Source organism: Monodelphis domestica, chromosome 5 (assembly GCF_027887165.1).
Source record: "Monodelphis domestica isolate mMonDom1 chromosome 5, mMonDom1.pri, whole genome shotgun sequence".
NCBI lineage: Eukaryota > Metazoa > Chordata > Mammalia > Didelphimorphia > Didelphidae > Monodelphis > Monodelphis domestica.
The window spans coordinates 313169787-313193190 of NC_077231.1; the positions used below are offsets into that span (position 1 = coordinate 313169787).

General features: G+C 46.3%; 1 protein-coding gene and 1 non-coding gene across 9 annotated transcripts in view; both read left to right on the top strand.

Annotated features, from left to right (window-relative positions):
• IGF2BP3 (insulin like growth factor 2 mRNA binding protein 3) overlaps positions 1-22731 on the top strand; it is a 105789-nt gene extending 83058 nt beyond the window's left edge. For 4 of the 8 annotated variants that reach the window (XM_007505367.3, XM_007505372.3, XM_056800494.1 and 1 more), the window contains 7 exons: positions 841-997; positions 3064-3198; positions 15473-15592; positions 17653-17727; positions 19440-19571; positions 20412-20525; positions 20811-22731. In XM_007505367.3, coding sequence (XP_007505429.1) covers positions 841-997; positions 3064-3198; positions 15473-15592; positions 17653-17727; positions 19440-19571; positions 20412-20525; positions 20811-21011 — 934 coding nt within the window. In that variant the 3' untranslated portion in view covers positions 21012-22731. The remainder of the gene's footprint in view (positions 1-840; positions 998-3063; positions 3199-15472; positions 15593-17652; positions 17728-19439; positions 19572-20411; positions 20526-20810) is intronic. The other 4 variants (XM_007505374.3, XM_056800493.1, XM_056800495.1 and 1 more) reach the window with 3 other exon arrangements.
• On the top strand, positions 11719-11783 carry MIR12396 (microRNA mir-12396). Its single transcript, NR_162970.1, has one exon. It is a non-coding gene; the product is annotated as a microRNA mir-12396 (primary transcript).
• Positions 22732-23404: the final 673 nt, after the last annotated feature.

The following is a 23404-nucleotide window of genomic DNA, read 5'->3' on the forward strand; positions in this document are numbered from 1 at the left end:
GGCCTCTGTTGTCTTGGGAAGCTTGCGAGGGTGGGGAGTGGGGAGAGGAAATTGTGCTCCATCAGAACCTCTAGTTGAGCTTCTGCGTTCCCAGCATGCCTGCCTTACCCCATGTAATGTTGTATCTTAATGGTGTCGTCCATGTCTGAGCCATCAAAGCTGATGATTTTGATTTTGGTTTCTCGTTTGAAGTTGTTGGTTAAGGTAGGTTGTTGAAGACTTGGCTACAACTAAGCTTCCTGTCTTTGCAAGTGGTGAGTGCTTCCTCCTTGTTGGATGGCCCCGCAAACATTGCCCTGGAAAAATGTAAACACCGGATGTCTCCATCTGAACTGTACGTTATTTGAAAGATTAAGTGCTCTCCTGTCTGGAATTGCCCTAGTCTTTTCTTCAGAGCGTAAGACTGGAGCTAAAGGTGTTCACGGGGCCCTGCTTGACGCTCCTCTCGGCTGCGTACGCTCCTCTACCTCAAGAAGCCTGTTGCCTTGCCTTTTCACTGTCAAATGACAAGTAGACGTGACTTCAGCTTAAATGGTTGATCTCTGAACACCATTTAAAGTTTGCTTTAACATTGAGCTGCAGTTAAGAGACCAGTTTACTTCAGGATGCTGTGAAGACAAGCGTTCTCTCGCCTTCTTCTTTCTCTTACATTTCTCTCCTTCTTGCTTCTTGGCTAATTCCTCTTATGTTTGACCACCCGCTTTTAGCTTTGACCAGCTACCATGGTGGGGTTTTTAATCGCCATTTGTGCCTACATGGGAATTAACTGTCTTTTCCTAATTCTTTCTTTCTTTCTTTCTCTCTCTCTTCCTTTTGTGTGTTTTTTTCTCCACTCTACAGACTGCAGGAGTTGACTCTGTATAACCCAGAGCGTACCATCACTGTTAAAGGTAGCATTGAGACTTGTGGAAAGGCCGAGGAAGAGATCATGAAGAAAATAAGGGAGTCTTATGAGAGTGATCTCAGTGCTATGAATGTGAGTTCTGAAATACTGGAGGTGATTAAGAATTTTTTTTTCCCCCTCCCCTTCCTTTTCTTTCTTTTCTGCATTCTTTTGGAGGGGAGGGTGGCCATTAGGGACAGAATAATTGAAGAAAGAGTTTCCTCACTTTTATTATAGAATTGATTGCATTGCATTCATATGGGCTTGGTAGGCAAAAGAGGGAGGATGTGCTTGCTAGTGATTGGACGGTATAAAAGGGATTTGGGGGTAGTTTAAAAGTGAAGGTCCCCTGTTTTCCTTACACCTCAGGAAAACAAGATTTCCAATGGACAGAGCCCTCTGTCTATGGTGAAACATAGGTGGTACCCCAGCAGACCAATAGGAAGGGACAAGAAATGACAGGACAGAGACCTTCGAGGCTTAGGGACTCAGCTCTGAAAGGTGGATTTCTAAATGAAAAGTGGACCATTGATGGCGGCCTCACTTTGCCCGATATTTCTAAACAAAACCCAAGGGGCTCTGGTTAATGAATGGTGCTTCCTGTTGGGATCAGTATTCAAGTAAAAGAGATGAAATTAGCCTTTGAAAAACTCCCTTAGGAGGAGGAGAATTAGATCTGGATCCAAACTCCAGACTCAGGAGTCACTTCAGCATCTCTCCTGATTTCTCTTTTAACAGCTTCATTTAAACTCTTGGCTGTGCCCTTGACTTAAAAATGTGGCTTCTCTCTTTTAATCCTTCCTCCTTTTCAGAGTCTTTGCCTATGTCTTAGGAGCTTGCTTTAACATTGAAACAGCCCTGGGAGATGGGGCCAGAGGGATCCCTCCTCATTTTACAATGAGGCCAGAGGAGACCAAGCTGTTGGTTCCAGAAGCCTAGAATGTTTGGTTTCCCCTTTTTAAAGAGAAGCCAACCCAAAACGTAGGCCCTCCTTGCTGTGTAGCCATTGCCGAATAAAGCTCCGGTTCTCTATTAAGCCTGAACGGGGTCCGCAGAGTCGGCTTGGTGTAGATCCTCTAGCAAGCTTTCTCCAGGCAGCCTGGTCCTTCTCCCTGAGGGAGTGTGAAGACATCCGCCATCACTCTCCCCGTGATCAGACTCGCCTTCCCGCGAGTTGGCGTGAGAAAAAGATGATGCCCTTTCCTGTGGTGTAGGGGGAGTCTGGGGGCTCTGGACCAAGCCTGACCCCCGTTTCCCAGCGTAGGGCCTCCTGCAGGCTCACACGCACACTCATGAAACTGCACGCCTGCCCCAAGCTGGGGCACGCGGTACCTCCAGAAGTGTGAGGAGCTAGCTGGGCTCGGGGGCTTGGAAGAAGGGGGGGAGGGGGAGGCTGATGAGGATGAAGATAGGAGAAGGTTTTGGTGTCCCCGCTTGTCAGGAATTGTCCAAGGGGAGCTGCTTGGAAGTCTAGTCTCCGGGCACTTTTTTTAAAGATAAGGGTAATTGTATTCTTGGCTTTCTTTTCAACTCCACCCTCCCCCCTCCCCCCTTCCCCCTTCTCTAAACAGACTAACTTTCCCCCTTCTGTGTCCTTCCCCTCCCCCCCCCCCCAAAGAGAGGGAAGATGAGAATAGGGATGGCAACGCTAGGGAGGGTTGGGGGGTCTTTCCTTCTGAAGGTCTCAAGATGCATGAAACTCTTTATTAGGCCTCGTTTCAATCTGTCTCATTCCTTTCTTGGCCATCCCGCATTTCCTGGCTCCGTAGATCTGGTTTGGGCCTCAGTGGAAGAGCATCGCCCACGGGCAGCACCAAGAGTTTAGAAGTGCTTTGGTCTGTATTCAGGGAGCGCCCGGTGGGTAGGACGGTGGGTCGGGCGGAGCATGGTCCCTGCCGCCCGCGGGCACCACTGCCATCCGCCTGGGGAGCCGAGCAGGGCAGAGATTAATGCAAGCTACAGGAGACAGAGCCCCTCCCCGCTGCTCCGAGGGGCCGCTCAGGTGACGCTTGGACATGGGAATGCCAAAGAGTCGTCGTCCTTATTTTAAGAGTGAGAGCGCGAGTGCGAGAGCGAGCGAGCGAGCTTTGGGTCCTGTCCTTAGTGTCGTCTCTTGGGATGGATGGAGCTTGGCGTTGGACCTGTTTGTCATAACCTACGTAACCTTCCTACCCTTGCAGCTTCAAGCCCACTTACTTCCCGGATTAAACCTGAATGCCCTGGGTCTGTTCCCAGCCTCTACTTCTGGGATACCCTCCCCTTCCACCCTGGGGGTTCCTTCGGCCGCAGCCGCTACTAACTACCTGCCGTACGGGGTAAGCTTTGGTTTGGGGCCGTGTAAAAGGAGCAGGAAGGCGAGGAGGGTGTGTGGCAGGGCCTGTGCAGCAGTTCGCTTCGAGCAGCACCCCGTGCTGGACTCGCTGCGACTGTGGAAGGCCGGAGAGCTGGGGAGGAGGCCCGGGGAGGAGGAGGAGGTGGCCGAGGAGCCAGGCCAGCCTGAGAGGCCGCAGGGATGCTTCCCCCAGGCTGAGGCCTGTCAGCCCCTTCCCGGGGGAGCTACGGCCTTGCCAGCACCTAGCATGGAGCCTTGCACATAGTATTTGCCTAATAGACGCTGGTCGGGTGGATCGGGGGAGTGTCCGTCCATGGTGTCTCCTTGACAGAGTAACCTCACTAACTTGAATGTCGAGATTTACTCAATAACAGCACCCTGTAGGGCCTCGTTTCCTTCCTCCCTTTAGGAAAATCAGGAGCCTCTTGGACACTTTTCTCTTTCCTTTTGGCATTGAGTCAGCCTTTTTCCTTCAGGGTGTTCTTTGTTGGAGGTGAGGGGAGCTTTCCCAGTTGGTTCCTGGCCAGGGCTAAAGGAAGTGCTCTCTGGGCCCTCCACATGGAGAAGGCGTCCCTTGTAGTGGCTGAATTCTCCCTTTACCCCAGACCTGAGCTCCCCACCAAGTGATGTCTGAACTGGGAGAGCCCATTGGAAGGTCCGTGTCATTTGAGGAGTCTTAACCCTGTGGCGGTGTTGGCCAATTCTTTAGTTCTTTTGGCTTTAACTTAAATGGCTCCATCTTTCTGTGTTTCCTTCCCCAAATGAAACACCAGAACAGCTTTATGCTCAATTCCTCTAGAAACAGAATGTCCACATGGTAGCCCTGCTTTAATTCTTCTTGTTAGCCTCTCTTGTGGGACTTTGGAAGTCTTCTTTGGTGGGAAGAAAGAGTGACTGCGCTCTTCCACGGTCTCCCTAGCAGTCTCTGCCCCACCTTTTTTGTCTTCTTAATGAAGTTGCTTCCCCATTTTTACCGTCTTTCTGCTCCGTCCATAACCCTTCTGCAAGAGAGAGACTCTTTAAAGGGCCCCCAAAGTGCCTTCTAAACTCATTTTCCATCAGAGGCTTTGGCCCTCAGACCCTCCACCATCTAAAGAAATGAAGAATAACCTACCACGGGGAGGAAGTGAAGACTGGGAACAAATGCGATTCAGGGTTGATCCATTAACCTTACAGAGCTTTGCATTAAATTTGCATGCATGGATGTATGTGAGCTCTTCCCTGTCTTGTCCAGTGGCCCTTGGGGCAGAGGGACAATGTGAGAAAATCCAACCAGCCCCATGTTTGCTTCCAAAACTAAGACGCCTCCCCCCCCCCCCCCCAAGAGATCTTCCCCAAAATGCAGACAAAGGACAGGTTAGCAGATTCTGCAGCCCTGTGGCGACTTCATTCTGCCCAAAAGGAAACGGGTCACTTGGCATCTTCTAACACACCGGCCATCTTCTAACAAAATGCACCAAATTAGAGGGAAATCTTCAGGGCGCCAGTGAGAGATTGGCAAGCAGAGTCATGTGGTGGAACCCACTTTGGCCTTGGTTTGGGGGGAGGCGAGTGAGGATGAATGCTGTAGCAGATAGAGCTCAGCTGTGTGAGACTGGGCTAGCCTACCTCAGATCTGGGAATAATAGTTGTTGGGGAGAATCCGGTGAGACAATCTAGGGAAAGGCCCCAGATGTGTCAGCCACTTATTCAAACGCATTCGAGCATTCAGGATTTAGGTCTCCTAAGACTTTGGGGGTACCTCTCTGGGAGACGTAGAGAATTTCCTTCTGGAAAAATTGTATACAAATGGGAATGGAGAATTAATTCCAGGTGAAAAGTTCTCTTCCTACCAACTTATCTTTTTGTAAATTGAGATTTTCCTCTATTATATTTTCTTTAAATAAGGGTGGAACGGGTCTATGAGAGTCTTCCCTCAGCCTTCCCACCTACATTTTACAGAAGGGGAAATGGGTGCTGAGAAGGGAAGAAGCGACTCCTGAGGTCTTGATGAGGGTCCCAGCTAGGAAAGTGCTGGGCTCCTTTAGTGGAGCCGATGGCCTCCAGTCTATGGCGCCCCGTTTCCTTATCCTGGCCTCTTGTGCTGCTTCTTGTGAATCTGAACACAGGAAAATCATGCTTGAGTGGAGGGAGGCCCCCCCACCCCACCCCCTGCCATTTTAAACCCAACTAAGGTGAAAGATGTAGAAAGGGAGGAAGAGAGCTGGAGAGAGCTGTCTGTTTCTTGGTAGTGTGGCTGGCCTGGGAAGGCTCAAGAGCTCAGCGTGGAGCATCAGAGCTTCACCAGATCCCCATCCAACTCTCAAATGCTCTCCAATTCCCCTTCCCCATTCTCCTTCAGAGCACCACACACCCCTGGCTGGCCACTTGGGACTGTTCTTGGGAGGACAGGGCTTGTGATCAGAGGACGCAGGTTCAAATCCGGGGTCTGCCCCTAGCTGGCTCGCTGACCCTGGCCATTTCCCCTTTCCGAACCCTGGTTTCCTCTTCTTTAAAGCGTTGGGGTTCTGATTAATGGTCTGTCATTTTCCTTCTAGTTTAGAACTGTGTAACATGGCTGCCTTCAAGGAAAAAAAAGACTCTTCTAGGCTCCAGGGAGACAATGACAGAAACTCAGTTGCTTATGAATACAACAACCAATGAACTAATAAGGGAGTGCTTGGAAGACAGCTGCAGGAGAAAGCCGGAGGGAGGGGTGTTTACTGAGCCTCCTAACTGAAGGGACTTTAAAGGCTCTCCCTGTCAAGCTGTGTGTTTTAAACAAAGATCAAATTAATAAGACCTTAGAATAATACATGGGAGTGGATGCTTGGCGTGCTCTAATCTCCCGCTCTCAGTCTAGGAACTAGCTTTCTGGGGTGGATGGCTTTCTTGAGCAGTGGTAAAGGGAAAGCCAGGGCCTCAACCTTGCACCCTGCCTGACGGGGCCGAGATCTTCCACGTGCCCCCAGATAGCTGAGCTTTCTTGGTAAGACCCATGACCCGAGTGGCCTGGCAAAAACCAGTGGCCCAAACGTCTAAGAAGGGGAAATAACAAAACATAATGTGCTCTGAGCCATGTCCCTGACACTGCTCGGAAAAAAAGAGGTCCAGTGGCCCAAAGCAGATGAGGGATTTCTCCCTGAATAGAATCTGTCAGAATTCTTGGAGCTTGGACTATGAGCGAGGAAATTGGAGACAGACTCCCCTCAGTGGCCTGCTTTCCTGCTTTCCTCCTTTCTGAAGGAAAAAGTCAGAGAAAGCCTCCCCCACCCCATGGGACCTCCTTTGGTACTATTATTTTTCTTGCCCTGGGCTTCACTGTCCACTGCCAAACCTTAGGCCAGACCCCAGTGCTGGGTGTTGTGGCTATATCTCCATCTCTCCCTGTGTTAGCCTTAGTAGTCCCAGCTTTTAGAGGCATAAAGTTTTCCAACCCGTGTTGTGACTCCACTTTCCCCTTTGATTTTTGTGCGTTCTTATTTCTATGTTTAATTTCCCTCCAAATAGTTTGCCATTGAGCATCTCGAGTCCTCCATTTCCGAATGAGCATGTCCTGTTCTCTTCATATTCTTTTGCTAGTGGAGACAGATACATGTTTCAAAGAATAAAGAAGTTCTTAATATATATTAAAATCATTTCCATTTTATATATAAGGAAAGCAGGGGACTGAGGGTGAGGACACGCAAACATTCTCCCTAATACTCCAAACTTAATACACACACACAGACAGAGCTGACCCTCTTCATAGACTCTTCTCTCACAAGAAATAGCACAGCTAAGCAAAACAAGGCAATCCACCAACAATATTTGACAAAGCAAATGGCATTCTATGCCCAGAGTCTACCCCTCCTTTATGAAGAGGGACATCAGCCTCTGGCTTCTAATGAAACCAAAGATTTCTCCATAAAGTCCCTTCTTACTCACTTGCATCAAGAAATAGGGAACCATCAAGAATTCCTCTAACCCCACGTTTGGAACTTTCTAGCGTACGACTTCTAGATTTTTTGCATGTGCATCGAGAGGGGTGGACCTGGAACATTCCTATTGTCTGCCCTTTCTTCTTTCTCACTCGTACATTTTTGGCCCTTTTCCTGCTTCAGAGACATTGACATTTTAGCCCAACCTCAAACATCTACCTGTAGGGTAGAACAAGTCGAGAGAGCCATAATGCCATTAGCCTCCTAATTCTTTCTTGCTCCTCCTGTATCTATCTTTGACTTGCCCAACCTGGACGTTCAATGGTGTTTCCTTGATATTAAATATTTGTTGTTGCCAATTACATTCAACTTAAGCTGTTAGATTTTTGCACCCTCTGACCTCCTTCCCTACTTCATAGGATCAGAGATGGGTTTGGGGAGTGGAAGGAGTGAGTTGGGCTTTTGACTCCTAATATGTAGATAGAAACTTCATTTTTACTTAGGAGGAAACAAAGAGGCAAAGGGACGTGTTTAAAATTACCTAGTAGCAGAGGTGAAATTCAGAGCCAGATCAGCTGACTCCCGATGCAGGATGTTGACCATGTCACAATGCCATCGCCATTCTCTTGTTTGGAAGCTTCCTGACTTCCTTTGCATTTGCTCTCTGGCCCTGACTTTGTCACAGCCAATATCCCCAGCATCCTTTACCTCTTTGATTGTCTCTGCCCACTTGTACCCTCCCACCAATTCAAGGCCTGCCTCCTTTCCTAGAACCAGCCAGATGGGTTTCCCCAGTGAAATGGCAAGTAGTCTTGAGCTTCTGCCTAGAAGCTGGCTTGCCCAGCTCTGAGCTGGCAGTATTTGGCATCCAAAAGTGACAGGAAATGTGGCTTCCAGAAATGCTCTAATGGGGGTGGGGTTGTGGAGGAGAGGAAGGGACTGGCAGCTGCAAAGAAAAAAGGAAGGAGGTTGGCATAACCCTGGGCACCAACCACTGGTGCTGTGTTGGCACTTGCTGTCTGATCTAGCCTTTGGTACTGCTCTATAATTGTGTTCTTTCAGAGTTCCTTTCTGAGTTCCTAGAAAGGGGTGGGGGGAAAGATGTCCAGTTAAGAACAGAGAAAGGTGAAAATGGGGAGGTGGGGAGAGGGGCTTTTCCACAGGTAGTTTTGCACTATATCACCATCTCTTCATTCAATGGGGTTTTTAAGAGACAAAATGGATATGGTGAATTGGGATGAGATTTTGAGTTTTTCTCAAGGATTAGTTAAGGCAAAGATGGTGGTAGTTTTGCTTCATGTCCTCCCCATTCTGTTCCTTAATCCACTCAAAGGCTGTTAGCATGCCCCTTTTGTAACAGGCTTGCCAGCTTTAAGTGGGTAGCTTTGTTTTTGAACAAAGTTTTCTGTTGTTGGCTTTGGAGGTGGATAGAATGAGTCATTATTCCTTTTTTTCCTATCTTTTCCTGCTCTCTTTAATGACTTCAACATGATTTTGGTAAGACATAAAGCTCAGTTAACTAATCCCTCAATCTCAGACTCATATCCAGGTTGCTTCTGAAATCAGGGGGGTATCTTTTACAAGAGGAAGGGATAGGTAGGCCACTTGCCAGGTGCCCAAAGGCGAGACCTAGTTGGCATGCATGGCGTCTTTTCAGTGTAGAATGTTGGGTTCTCTCCTCCACCAAAATAAATATGAAGAGCCCCAGTGTTTGCTCATACTTGCATCTTTCATGATGGATGAATAGGAATTACTCGTTGGCAGATCTACCATCAGGTACTTTTGTACTCCTGTTGTTAAAAGGGGTTCCATAAAATCTGTAGAGAAATCCTTAGGAACTTCTACAAACAGGGCACGCATGAAGAGCTTAGACAAGAATATGAGGGCGGTGGCCCAAGACTAGGAAAATCCTTCTCCTCAATGGCACGTCTTGAGGTGGTGGTAGGGGAGGGAAGGTTTCAGGATTAGCATAGTGTTGACTTGCTTGATGAAAGTTGATGAAAGAAAGGCCCAATAATTGGCATCCTGCCCCTCCGGTTTATGTACTTGGGCTTGGTTATGTTGGGTACAAAGTTGAGATCCCTTAGCCCTTCAAGGCAGGGAAGGTCAGTGGTCTGGCTTGTCCTTCAGCCACCAGAGAGATTTGGCATGTGCTGGCAAAAGGCACATGTAAAACTACCTTAATAATTTACAGTTAAGAATGGGTCAGCCAACCTGACTCTTGGGTGTTCAGATGGGTTAGCTGTAGCATTCTCCTGCCAGCAGAGCGATGGACTCGAGCAACTGGATTTAGATGAGGTTACTTGGTAAATATGGGTTGAGAGCAGAGAAAGTAGGATGGCCTTAAGCAATGGGAGCTGAACGAGTCACTCTGCTCCATAAGAGTTGCCAACTGGACCAGAGGGAGTTGTGCCAGTATGGATACCATTTCCCCAGGCGGGTGTGAGAGAGATGCTGGATCACCTTCTTTCCCTGCCATGAGAGCTCTTATCCTTTCTTTGGCATCATGGTCTTCATAGGAATATATTTCCCTGAAAAGTTTGTGTTCTCAAGCTTTGAAAAAGTCTTCCTTTTTTAAAAGTTGGTGACATTTGGGGTAGGCAGCCCTCTTGATCTTAGGGAAACTGGTTAGATCCTGCTGTTTGGTCTAGCCCCTTGGGGGGAGAGAGCATTCCTGGGTACGGCGTATACCATGTGTAGAGAAGCCTTCTCAACCTTTTATGTGTTAGAGAGCCCTTGGACAGAGTGGTGAAGCCCATGGACCCCTTCACAGGATAATGTGTTTAAATACACAAAGTCCAATATAGAGGGTTACCCAGGATGCCAATTAGGATGAAAGAATTGTGAGAATTCTTTTTTTAAATCATTCACAGACCCCAGGCAAAGACTGGTTTATGGGCCTTTCTTTTCCTCCATTACTGAGAGGATGTCACTGCCTGGTCCCTACCGCTCCTTCTGATTTTTTTTTATCTTAATCTTAGATGAGTTTTGGCCTTTGTTCACTGACTCCAGCATCTCTTCTAAAACTGAAACCCTTTCTTAAGAAATGGGCTTCTAAGTGATATGTCAGTTGCCTTTTTAAAAATAGTCTTTTATATCACTTGGCCAAAAAGTTAACGTCAGTGTCCAGATCTGATGATTGCTAGTGTGACGCAAGTGACAAATGTCTGATTTAGAGTTCGGGCTAGGAGGGGAAGATGTTTTACCTTCCACTTGGACCTAAAAAAATCTGCCCATGATATAAATGGGAATATTGGGTGGATTGATCTTGGAATATTCCAAATTCTCTGTCCCTGGGCGTAAGGGAGGACTTAGTTTATTTGAATCCCATTCAACCAATGCTTCTTAAATGCCCTCTGATGTCCAGTGAGTGCCCTGAGCTATGAACTAAAGGATAAACAGAATTAACCAGAGAGGTTTCCCGGTAGATTCTCGTGTTACAAACAGAAAAAACACGGTATATTATGTGAAATGAGCCACTGATCAATAACTGAGTCAATACAGTGGTTGGAAATGAGGGGCTAGCAAGCCATCTCAGTGGGGAAGCCCCGAAGCTGGTCCAAGATATGGCTTTACCTGGAATCTCTGAGCAAGCAGATAGACACCTTTATCGATTTCTGCAGGAGAGCAAAGCAGGCAGGGTTCAGTGCTCCAAGGGCTGTGCCCTGCTTGGGAAATGCTCACCAGGGTCTCTGCCAAGTGGAATTTCAGGAAGCCTTTTAAGGGCTGCCATCAGATAGAAAACACGAGGGCGCTGGCCTTAAGCGGCTATCAAACACGAGTGACCCGATGCACCTCGTTCCAGCAGAGAGCCGCCCTCCCCTCTCGGGTGCTTTCACCACCCACTCCTCTGTGCACCCTGCAAGAGAAAAATAAACCCCCTTGTTTTGGCCTTGTGGCAAGGTCCACGTTGATGATCAAAGGTTCCAGGCTCCCTGCCAAGGAGAGATAAGAAAATGCCCTCTGCCCAGTTTCCTAGAAATCTCAGGGCAGTCATAGAAAGTGTTTTTACAGTGTCTAGACGCTGGGCACTGTGCCTGCGTGGGTGCCAAAGGTTTCCGTAACCACAATTCTTTTATTTCTTAGATGTCGTCGCTGTGCTCTTCTTTCTGTGGGCTTTGTTTCAGGATAGGTTTTGCACTCATCCTCTCTTTCCCAGGTGGAATTCTAAAAGTAGGCCTTCTCCAGGAGAAGCATCTGCACATACCAGATGTTTGGGTTGGGATGTTCAGGGGAGCCTTTTGAGGAAAGAAGCAGAATTCTATGAAATGAGAGCGAGCTGGGCTTGGGGGAAAGTGTGTGCGTGCGCATGTTTGTGCGTGTTCCCATTGAGAAAGCATGCAGTCTCTCCCTTTCCTACCCTTCTCCCCCCATCGCACCTCCCGCAGCATCGTCGTCGTCAGGAGAATGGGCAGGTAGGTATGTGTGTGAGCCCTCACTACTGTCCAGGAACAGCTGCCTCCGCAAAGCAACCGTCTTCGCTTGTCGCTTCCAGCTGCCTTCGCTCTGCCTCCAATGGGAACCAGGCCCTGCCAGCTCTGTTAACACATGCTTTCTTAGTACTAAAGGCATTCAGGACCAGTAATAACCATGGCCAGAGACCCAGAGAGAGACACAGACAAAACGTTTTGTTTTCTGCTATGTGAAACGTGTGTGTGTGTCTCTTTGGGGTTTCTGCACAACTTTCTCTGCCGGGGGGTATTGCGCGTGTGCGCACGCACGCCTGCTGCTTTCTGGCCCCGTGCACCGTCATCCTGGGGTGCCTCTGCGCGGCTTTCTCGCCTGTCGGGGTCACGGTCTCCCTCGAAGACTGGATCTTGCCCGCTCCAAGCTGCTTCAGCAAGATTGCCCGATGCATGGATGGGATGGAACCATGAGACTGTCCTGGAAGGGTCCAGAAGTGGGGAAGGTCTAGACGGGTGGACCTTGGAAGAGGAGGAAGTGTTTGGAAGGCCGTCAGGAATTACCTTCTTCTTTCATCTTTCATGCATGCTGGCTCATCCACACACCCTCCTCCCTCTCTAACCAACATTGTATTCTAGGTTCATCCTACACATCGAGAATTCTCCATTGCAGATGTATACTTACACCACGTGTTTGAAAGTCTTGGGACCATTTTAGAAGCCACCTCTGAGCCCTGAACGCCGTTGGCTTCCAGCCATTCTTTGCCAAGCCTCAAGGCATCGTGCCACAGTTACAAGAATCAGCTTCCCTCCCCTTTTCCTAGTCCCTCCCCTCTCCAAATGCATTTTGGCATGTTTGTGTGTGTGTGTTTATGTGTTATGTGTTTGTGTTTATGTGTGTGTGTTTGTACATATAAAATCCTTCTTTTAGTACTAGGAAGAGCAGATCCCTTTGGCAGCAGTGCTTACAGCCTTGTCAAATAGGGACCAACGGATAATCAGAAATGGTCCATATTGACAACTGGGACAGAGTCCAGAAACTAAATCTTTAGGCTTCTGGATCTCTTCAAGTTCTAACTTTGGTCATTAAAGAGAATTGTTTGAATATAAAGAAGTAGGAAATTTTTTTGGACATTTTTCTACCATTGAGTCTGTCCAATAAACCACCCAAGCCGACATATCTTGGCTCAGAACGCTGCCATTTAAGTAGTCTTTTAGAAAAATGGCATTAAAACATGTCTCCGTTGAACAGGGATTTGAAAGTGAAATTAGCTAAGAAAAGAACTACATTTGGTTCTGAGTCTTTTGTGGAGCATCCAATCCCTCGCTTAACCATGAAGTTTGGGGGTTCCACGAGTGAGATGCAGAGGCAGCATCTGGCTAGAAAGGAAATAACAGATGGAAATCAGCCTTGCTGCGATTCCTGGAAAGTAGTATGACTAAGCCACATTCTGCAAAGGAGCCCAAACTATGAGTGGATGTTTGGTTTGTTTTTCAAGGCTTCTGCTAAGTTGATTTTTGGGGAGGAGTGAACGTAGGCTGGTAATCATGCTGATCTCATGGATTCTCTGACGATGGGTGTCTGCTCAAATCTTTGGAAGGCATCAAGTGCTTAGTGAACTCTGTCAGTCCTTGGGCCTTGCCAGGGAGAAAGTCATCAATCCAGCATGTGGGTGGGTCCATTTCTTTGTGGGTGAGGGTGTTGAAGAAACACTAGCGTTTGTGGATTTTTATTTTCCTGAGTGAACATGAACCTCTGGATTCACTTTCTATTGAGTGGGTTGAGTTTTTCTGTAATGCAACAAAATAAGTCTCCAGGGGAGCATCCCTGGTTCCTCAAAACTTGAAGAAGATGGAGGAGCCTACTAGTTTAACACCTGGGAAAGAAAGTAGTTTGGAAAACGATGGCCGAACTCAGTGGAAAGCAGTGGCCAGTATTGGTTCAAGAGTGCAGATGATGAACCACTCTTCTTCCCTAGGCTATCCTTTATCTCATAATAGGAGGGAGAGCTATTTCATCAGAATGATGGGGGCCTGAGGGTCCTAGATGTTGTCAAATCAGGTTGGCGAGGCATTTGTTTTGCTAAATTGTTTTTCTGTGTTAACGAGTAGGGAGGAGTTGGTATCTTGGAGAAAGTATATGCCATTTAAAAAACATTCATCATGTTTACCAAAGTCTATGTAAATATGGGGAGTTGTTGGCTGGCATTCCCACAGCTGTTTTCTCAATGACTGGTGGGCTTAATGAAGTGGCTTGGTTTGGCCAGTGGGAATGGAGCTAGTTGGCTTATAAAGGTCTTCATTTTAATGGAGTGGAGCAAGGTCATTCTTTTTAAACTGTAGAATCTGGACATTAAAAATGGAGACTATCTAAGAGGGATCAATAATGTAGGCTTTAACAAACTCATGAGAGGTACATCTGCGGGTGTCCTCCTGGTCTCTGAAATTGTGCCTAATCTCAAAAATATAATTACCTCAGTTTCTTGGTTTCATTAATACAAGTGAACTGAAAAAAATGGGCACGTTGAGTGTGTACCCCGAGTACTCCCCTTGCACTGAGAGCTGACTCGAGCCCAGCTGATCCAGTTATGGCCCCATAAATTTGAAAATAAACAGAGAGAACCTTTTCCAAGAACAGAGCTCCTCTGAATTGCTCTTTGTGTAAATGTCATGCCTGCTGGGTCATACCATGTCCTTCAGCCGTGCAGGCTGACTAGAGAGTGACTGCCAGGAAAGAGGAGGGAGCCCAGGATCTGTTTGGGATGGGAGGCTGAACAAGTACTTGGTAGAATGGAAGCAAGAGGCAAGCCATGGGAGCCAAGCCTGAAACTGGGGCAGGGGAGGGTATTCAGCTGGGAAAAGGGACTCTTGGGTGAGGGCTAGGGCAGCCTTGTCCAGACTTGGGTTTATACAGCAAGTAGAGAGCCCAGGGGTGTTCTGGGCAATGGCTCCCAAAGGCTGCTTTGCTTCTGAAATAGTTCCAAGGCTTCTGCAACCTTTGTCTAGAATGGGGGGCAGCGATGGTGGCCCATAGTCAGAAGCAAGGTCCCAGATACTTTGGCCACGAGTTTGGAGAAGATGCTTGCCACCTGTGGGCTGTCTGTGGGATTAGAGCAGGAAGGCAGCAGCACTGTTCATGGTTGTGGCATCTCCACTGTGTGGCTCGTCCGAGCGCAGCCTAGCATTTAATTTGCTAGTCTTTGGGAAGGCTGCCAGTTTTCCCAACTGTTAGATAATCTTACATGAGAGGGCTCATTGGCAGTTTTAAACGGGGCTGTTTATCATTCCAGATCACTCCTACACAAAGGAAGCTATAAAATTTATGAAACTCTTAAGGGTTGTTATGCAATTTATGTGCCGAGTTCAATGTAATTTACCTTGGGAATGGAGTGTGGGGGGGGGGGTAGGAATCTAGAAATAGTTCACTTATTTAACCTTTAACTTGGTTAATTTTGCCCTCCTGCAGGCTTTCTTTAAACTGCAAAAGTGGCGTGTAGGCATTTTTCATCTCAAAGTTACAGCAATGTTGTAGAAGTATAAAACGAACGCTTTTAACGCACCCAACAAAATCCCCACAATCTCTTAGACGAAGAGTTTGATCATGACGGCCACAGTGGTGGTCTTCGACATCCAACACAGACTGAAGTGTTGGAGTCACACAGGGGCCAGAGGCAGGCAGGGAAGGGGAAATCTTTTCAGAGTAAACTTTGGTTTCTGAGGTTCCTCTAGGACTCATTCTGGGATCACAAATTTATTTTTAAATGTTTTTGTTTCTTAAGAGCCTACTATGTGCAAGGCACTTTGGCTAGACACTGAGGTTTCAGAAGTGTGATTTTAAAAACCAGCGTTCTTAAGATGCGAACTAATTCACTCATGATCCCCCCCCCCCCCCCAAATCTCCCGTGAGTCTCAGTCCTCGGCAGGTGTGATTCCATATTCTTTCTTCCTCTTCTAGCAACAGGCTGAAACTGAGACCGTTCACCTGTTCATCCCAGCCATGGCTGTGGGAGCCATCATTGGCAAGATGGGGCAGCATATCAAGCAGCTCTCTCGCTTTGCAGGAGCTTCCATCAAGGTATCTTACCAGCACTGGAATGTCATGGCCATAGGCAGGACCAGGCCCTGGGGGGAGAGAACATACCCCCTCCCACTCCACTTTGACAGTTACAGGCAGACAACTGAGTCTTGTGATCAGAACCAACTTTCCTTGGCAATTTGGTGTCCTCAGCTGTTCAGGGAAAAACAAAACCCTTTTTGTCTACTTTTATGTTTATCAAGTTGAAACTGGCAAAAAGACCCACCAATTTAGAATCCCCAACAGGGAAATCTCTGGGTCCCCTGTTAGAGGTCTTTGACCTGGTGGGACAAACACCTCCCATGGGTTGTCATGGGCAAGGGGAGGATTCTTGGGTAGCTTTGGGCTGCCTCTAGCCTAGAGGGCTGTTTAATTCTCTGAAGTGAGGACTGAGTTGATTTCTTATTTAAAAAAAAAAACCCACATAAAACAAAAAACAGCCCCACTCATGCCCCTTTGCATCCAAGAACTGGGGTTCTACTGATCGGGCTCTCCCTCAATTTGTTTCTTAGTGAAGAGTACAAGGAGCCATGAATTACCAGGAAGCAGTAATCTGGCTTGTTAAGGGCCAAATAATTAGGTTTGTGCCTGGCATAAATTGGGAAAATTGTGAGTCACGCCTTTGAATTCGCTGTCTGTGGTGCTGACATGCGCCCCCCACTCCCACCCCATGAAGTGGCTTCCCAGAGCTGGAGTCAGACTCCCCTTCCTCAGACCCAAGCATCGAGAATGGTTCTTCCCTACCCTCTCCTTGTGCCTGGTATGCCCACTAGCTAGCTACCTGGTCCCTCTCCTCCTTCTGCCAGGCTCATCCAGACTCACTACATGGTGGACTTTTTTTTACTGAAAGGGTTTCAGCTTCAGAAGCATTCCCTAAGTGGCACCATATGGCTTCTTTCTGTAAAATATGCAGCAAGGAGCTTGGTTGAAACTAGCCAAGCATCCAAAGGGAAATTTGGTGATGGGTGCATGTTTTTCATCTTTAAAATGTTAGCATGTGGTCCACGATATCCACCAGTAATTATTTAAATGTCTCCTTTTATTTTATTGGTATGAAAAGTAGCTTCATAGAAGATAATATAATAATCCAGTTTTTTCAGGCCTTGGCAACTGATTTACATGGTACTATTAGGTCTACATAGTACTTTACATGAATTATCCCATTTGAGCCTCACAATAATGATGCAGGAGGTACTGTGGGTATTATTATCCCCATTTTATAGATTGAGACTTGGCAAAGTTAAATGATTTGCCCCATGGTCATATTGTCAGAGGCAGGTTCTAAACATAAGCCATCTCCTACCCCAAATGATTTCCTAACTGATAATTGATACAAAAGAAAACCACAGTGTATTGGCTTTCCACTTTGCCCAACAAGTGATTCTTATTGGAGGACTCTCTAAAAATGAATCAAGACTTATTTTCTCGACTTAGGCTTGACCTCAGTTGGACTAGACTTCTTTGGTCTCTTTTAGTCAGTATAGTAACCAAGTATTAAGTCCTTACAGTGTCCCAAGCAGCTGTCACCCCCTGTGACACACCTTTTTCTGGAAGATAAATCTGATTTAAAAGTGAGAGTCACTTTCCCTTGCCTGGAGGAAACAATTGCTAAACCATGAGATATTAAGAATTATTTTCAATGTGGTTTGCTTTCATCTTGATAGCTTGATGGCTAACAATGAGACCAGACTATGTATAATCCAGAAAGTGCTTTCCTTCTTTGAACCAGCAAATTCAGTCTCAAAGGAAGGGGAAATGTGCTAAAAATGAGCTTTATCCCCAAACAGAATGGGATACCTTGGAAAATGCTGGTTTGTTGTTCACTCCAAGTCTTCAAGAGAAGACTCTTAGTTTGTTCAGAGACAGGCTGGATGAGTTGGCCATTTGGGTGACTCAACTCTCTGGGATTAAATTGGAAGCCTTCCTTTGGCCCTTAAGAATACCTTTCAACCTTCAAAGTTTCCTTTTCCCCATTCATCTCAATGTCCACTTCATTGCATCATCACAATATCATGGAAGTCGATGCACTTCTCTGTGCTGATGAAGTGTTTGTGTTGTAGATTGCCCCTCCGGAGACCCCAGATGCCAAGGAGAGAATGGTGATCATCACTGGGCCTCCGGAAGCCCAGTTTAAGGTATGATCTACACAGACAGAATGACCCTGGTTAGGTGCTATAAATGTTATGAGAACAATGGTTATATTTGAGTAATATTGGGAATCCATTTTCCTGAGGCCATAGTGTTTGATTATATGAGCATAATTGGAGTTATCCTCAAAATAATTCATTGAAATTCACCTCATTATGCTCAAGATATTAAAATAAACTTGAGGGAAAATATTTTTCTTTAAAATGTTTTCAAAGCTGCCTTTGTAATTCTTTTTTAAAATTCCTTGCCTTCTGGAGATGCCATGGTTATCACTGGGCTTGGGCTGTTAAGAGCCATAGGGGATTCATTTATGCCTAGTTTTTCAGACCTCCTTCTGAGGAAATCCTTCATCTTTAGCAAATGGATTCATTTCCTCCTGCCACTGGTGGCCCTAGATGTGCCTGCTGTCTCCATTAGTCTCATTCTGACAGGTTGATAAAATCATTCTTCGCCCCTGCCTTTAACCTTTGTTTTTTCCAATATGGAGCTCTTGTATTTGCAACCAAACCAGCCCTTTTGGCTAAAATGCTGAGGATGGTATATTGCCTTTTGATCATTTAACTATTGCTAAGATTTTGCTCACTCCTGATGTTGAGAATGACAAATCTTTGCCTGCCATTATGCTATTTTGAAATTTTTGGCCTGTCAAGAGATGCCCCCACTGTATTCCTGGCCTTTGTTCTAGCCCTTAAAGTTTACCATCACTTGAGCTATAAATGTCAAGAAGAGCTGAATTGATTAAATCTGGGCAGAGGCTCCTATTTATGTCTACAGAAGGTCATCATTTTGTCCCATAGTACTTGGGAAGGAAGGCATACTGTCTTTTCTTAGGTTAAAGCCTGGTTACTCCTATGTCCAGAAACTTTCAGAATGAATAAAATGGAGTAAATGGAAACAGACTTCCTCCTTCCTGTAATCTTCTAACGTAGAATTAGAGCTAGGCTTGCCATCTATGTCAGTGAAGGCTGTGAACATTTGGCTGTGGCAGAGCAGCTGCTAGTTGACTGGGTTTTTCATCATTCTCTTCAGTATAATTGGCTGGTAATAGGGATGATGAGGAAATGCCAACATAGGTTCACCTGTACAATGTGCTCTTTCCTACGATTAATGCATTTGGCTCTCTCAGAAATGGTTAAGTAGCATGAGTTAACTTCATCCCAGATCTGATTCTATTTTGAAGGCCTGGCCAGAAGCCAGAAGGCTAGCTTGGCCTGACAAATGGCAGTTTCTTTCCAAGTAAGAAATTAGACCTGTCCATGGGTTCCTATCTGGTCCATGAAGAGGGCATCTCCACTGAAAGGCCAAGTGGTTTGGTGCCCAATGTGCTTGGGCTTTGATAGGGTGATGTGCCAGCCCCGAGAAAATGTACTTAACTGTTAGCTGCTTGGAATGATACAGTACTTCACCTTTGAGGCTGAAATGCAGACAACAGCTTTTCATGACAAGTTATTCTAATTTGCTGCCAAGTGCCAAGAAATGCCCTAGATCTCCTGTTCCTTTCGTCACCCAGTTATTTCATCAGATCAGGTACCTAGCCTTCCCCTGGCTACCTGCTGCCTGACTTTCAAGTCAGCAAAGGGGTCCTCCAAAGGCAGGGACATGATGGTAGGGTGATGAGGCCATTGGAGTTGTCTTAGCAAGTTTGTTGACCCTGCCTGTTGCTCCCTTGTGATTGTGGGGTCTGTGTTTGTATCTCTAGGCCCAAGGAAGGATCTATGGAAAGCTCAAGGAAGAGAACTTCTTTGGCCCCAAGGAAGAAGTGAAGCTTGAGGCCCAAATTAAAGTGCCCTCCTATGCGGCGGGGAGAGTCATTGGCAAAGGAGGAAAAACGGCAAGTGTTTTAGTAAAACCTTTGCACTCCTGTGAAAGAGGAGGAGCCAGAGTGCTTCAGAGGGTTGAGTTGGGGCCCATGTGTGGCCACATGCCCAAAGGCACAGCCTCGGGCTCAAATCACAGACAGCCTGGCATCTTCCTGTTGGTGGTGGCACAGTCTCTTGGCTCCTCCTGAGTGTGCTCCCTTAGTATGTGTGTCTTTCATCATCCCAGACGAGGATTTTGTAAATACTCTCTCACTGGGCAGAGGGGTGAGAAAACAATTGTATTTGAGGTATTACTTTGGCACCTCAAATGTTTGATATTTACTGAAGAGCTCAGTTGCCTCAAACACTCTTAAGCATGTTAAGATCCATTCCGATTATGCACGTTCTGGTCATATTGGTTTACCTACCTGAGTTTGGGGAGAAGTCACCTCGCTTTTTCTTTTCTTTTCTCGCTTATAAGTACTATTAATGCCGCTCTGAAGAGATGCCTTTTTACAGTGTCTCAGAGATCTCTGATTTTCTTTAGTATGGCTGCTTCCTTCTCCAATATAAATTGAGACCCCAATATGACTTACAAGTAGGGCTTTGAGAACCAATGTGGCCAAAAATCCATTGCCATCTGTCATCCCTGGGGGTGAGCTTTCTGAAACTTAGGTTGGCCTTGGGATAACCCAACTATTGGAATGTAAGTCTTCCCAAGTTCATGTTCCACTCGGCCTTCAGGAACCCAGAGTCGGTCACTCCAACACCACGATGAGGGAACAGAATAGAATGGGGCAATGCTCTTAGGACTAGATTTCCCATTACAGGAAGGGGACATCCCCAATAATCCCTTGAACACTTGTTTGTAGGTGAACGAGCTGCAGAATTTGACCAGTGCTGAGGTGGTGGTTCCCCGTGACCAGATCCCCGATGAGAACGATGAGGTGATTGTGAAGATAACTGGCCATTTCTATGCGTGCCAGGTAAGTGGTAGATAAACTCATCCATGGGCTGACCTTGGTCTTTCTAACATCCTTCCTCCTCTTTCCTTTTGCATGTGTCTCGGTGAGGTTGGTGGCTAGGTAATACGAGCTGAAAACACACTGCTTTTACTTCCAGATTATAGCCCTAGAAAGCGGGTTTCTGTTCTTGCTCTTTCACTGACCTCCTCCTTACGATCTTATAGGGCAAGAGATTTGGAGGGATGGCTGCAGAGCCTTTCCCAAACTCTGACCCAGTGTTCTTTACAAGGCTTTGTCCTCTTACAGCTCGCCCAGAGAAAGATCCAAGAGATTCTGGCACAGGTTAAAAGGCAGCAGCAGATGCAGCAGCAGAAGAATGCCAATGCTGCGGCCGCCGCCGCCGCTGCTGCGGCTGCCGCTTCGGCCGCTGCTGCTACTGGCGGCGGTGGTGGTGCGTCTGCCGCTGTCCCTGGGACAAGCGGCCAGCTTCAGCCCAGGCGCAAGTAGAGAGGTTAAGGAATCGGCCCATCTCAACAAAAGATGCCAAACCAAAGACGAGACTAAATATAATAGATGGGTGAGGAAACACCTATCCCTAAATCATTAATTAGAAGTCCCACCTACCAAAAGCTTATTTGATTGAAGACCAGGCAAATTTTGAATTCGTGATTTAAAAAATTATAAATGTAATGTCCTCTCAAGTTTCCGGAACCTGGCTTTCTAAAGAACCAACACGAACAACGGCATGGCTTTGACGGCGATGATGATGGTGACGACTCCAGTACCAAGAACAAACAACGAGTCACATTTCCCTTGTGTTCTATTCTTGAAATTTGTTGTAAAAGTGATTTGATGTTTATCGTGTGTGATATTCTCCTACCATTTTAGATGTTGGTTAAATTTAAGCTTTGTTCTCACGTTACCATCTTGAACAGAGAGAAAGAAAGGCATTGCTATTTACCCATTGCTCATGAAAATAAGCCAGTGGAATCGATTGGTGGACTAGAATTATATCCAGTAAATTGTCAACAAGTATAATTAAAATTAGATGTATGTATCCCAAGCCAGTGGCATTTTTTAAGAAATTTGGTTGCATTTTTACCAAGGGAAATGTTGAGTGGTATTGGCCAGGACGTGGAAAGAAGAGTATGCATTTTACAAAACTACCTCAGGCGTAGAGAGCACTTCCCAAAAAAAAACAAAAAACAAAAAAAACAAAACAAAAAACAAAAAACAAAAAAACAAACAAAAAAAAATCCTTTCCTTTCTTTTGGTAATCTGGACACTTGATAAAACAAAAAGTCCCAGAATTTTTTTTTTTAATGAAGCAGATTTAAAAATCTGATCAACCCACTGTCTGAAGCAAGATGAGGTGATTTTATTGGGCACAGAGCACATGGTGCTTTGAGCTGGTGGTTGATGGGAATAAAATTGGAAAACCCAACCTCGGGGTCTTCAGAGGCTCCTGCCACCAAAATCAACCAAACTAGTCAAATGCTCCCAAGATCCTGAACAATGCCAATAGGAGAGCAGCAATGCCACTTGTATTTTTTTCTTTTTTAAGACGGGATTTAGAAGAATCGGCCCTCTTTTGGGGAACAGAACTAAGATGCTGGGGGTGGGGGTGGGGGGATCAAGCTGAACTAGTCGCTGGAGACTGACCTGTTTGCGCTCCTGGATTAGATGCATGAACGTTCCCTTTGTGCCTCTGACCATCACTGCCTAAAGAAACAATGCTTCAGTGATCCATGCAGTCCGTTTGGGTGTTCATTGTGTTCAAAGAGCAAGCTTCCTCTTCAGTGCTGTAGGCCATGTAACTGTTGGACCATTTCTCTGCTTGTCACGCTTTAGCTATCACAACTGTTCTCACCACAACCAGGGGCAGGCGAGGTCAAAGATCATCTGACCACAGTGAAAGACCAGGAAAGGCTACATATCCAGCCACTATCATGGGCCACACTAAACTACCTTAAAAGTCTAAAAATGAACTAAACCCCAAAGTGTTAAAAACACACCTAAAATAAAGCCTCCTAGTCTGGCGTAAAGATAATAAACCATAGCGGGGTTTAGACAGTCTGCAACCAACCAGCTGAAAATAAATTAGTCAAAAGACAGGGATGTAGGAAAGCTACTAAATTTCTCTCCAATTTCTAAATGTAATTTGAAAAAAAAAAATGATTGTGCTACTACGCATTCAAGTTTCTCCAATAAACTTCAATCTACCTCAGTTTGTGAAATGTGGTGGCAACACTTGGTGTGCGTGGGTGTGCCTGTGTGTGTGTCCACGTGTATGGGTGTCTGTGAGCGTGAGCATGCATGTGGGTGGGAGCCTCTGAGCCCTCTCCTAGGATGTCTTGGTGTACGGAGGTCTGAATCACCAAGGACCAGATCCAGAACTTGGTTGGTCTCCCTCTTAGAACCATCTTAAAAGGAGGCATTTCTGCCCAGAAAACATCCCCCCCCCCCCTCTGCTCCTTACCCACCCCTCCCCTCTATCTCAAAAAAAAAAAAAAGGATCATTATACAGCTTAGATAATTCTGAAAACCATCTTTTTCCTCCATTTTCTTTCCTGATTGATTTTTAAATGCCATTTGGTAGAGTCACCACCTCTCTCCCTTCCTTTGGACCACTAGTGACCTGTCACCTGATGCTGAGAAACCTTTTTTCTTAAAAGGAATTGAAACAGTCCCCTAGCTAGCAATTTGGCTTTGAGTTGAGGCACACTTAAGCCCAGAACTGACTGTCCATGACTTTGCATCCTTAAATGAATTGTTGGAAGAGAGGGGCTTTCTTTTTATTGCTAGTCTAAGTCATTTCCCTTTTACTCTTGCCCAATGCTGTTGTGTTTTCAGTTAAGAGCTGGTCATCAGGAAGCTGCAGAGAGCCAAATAGTGCCCCC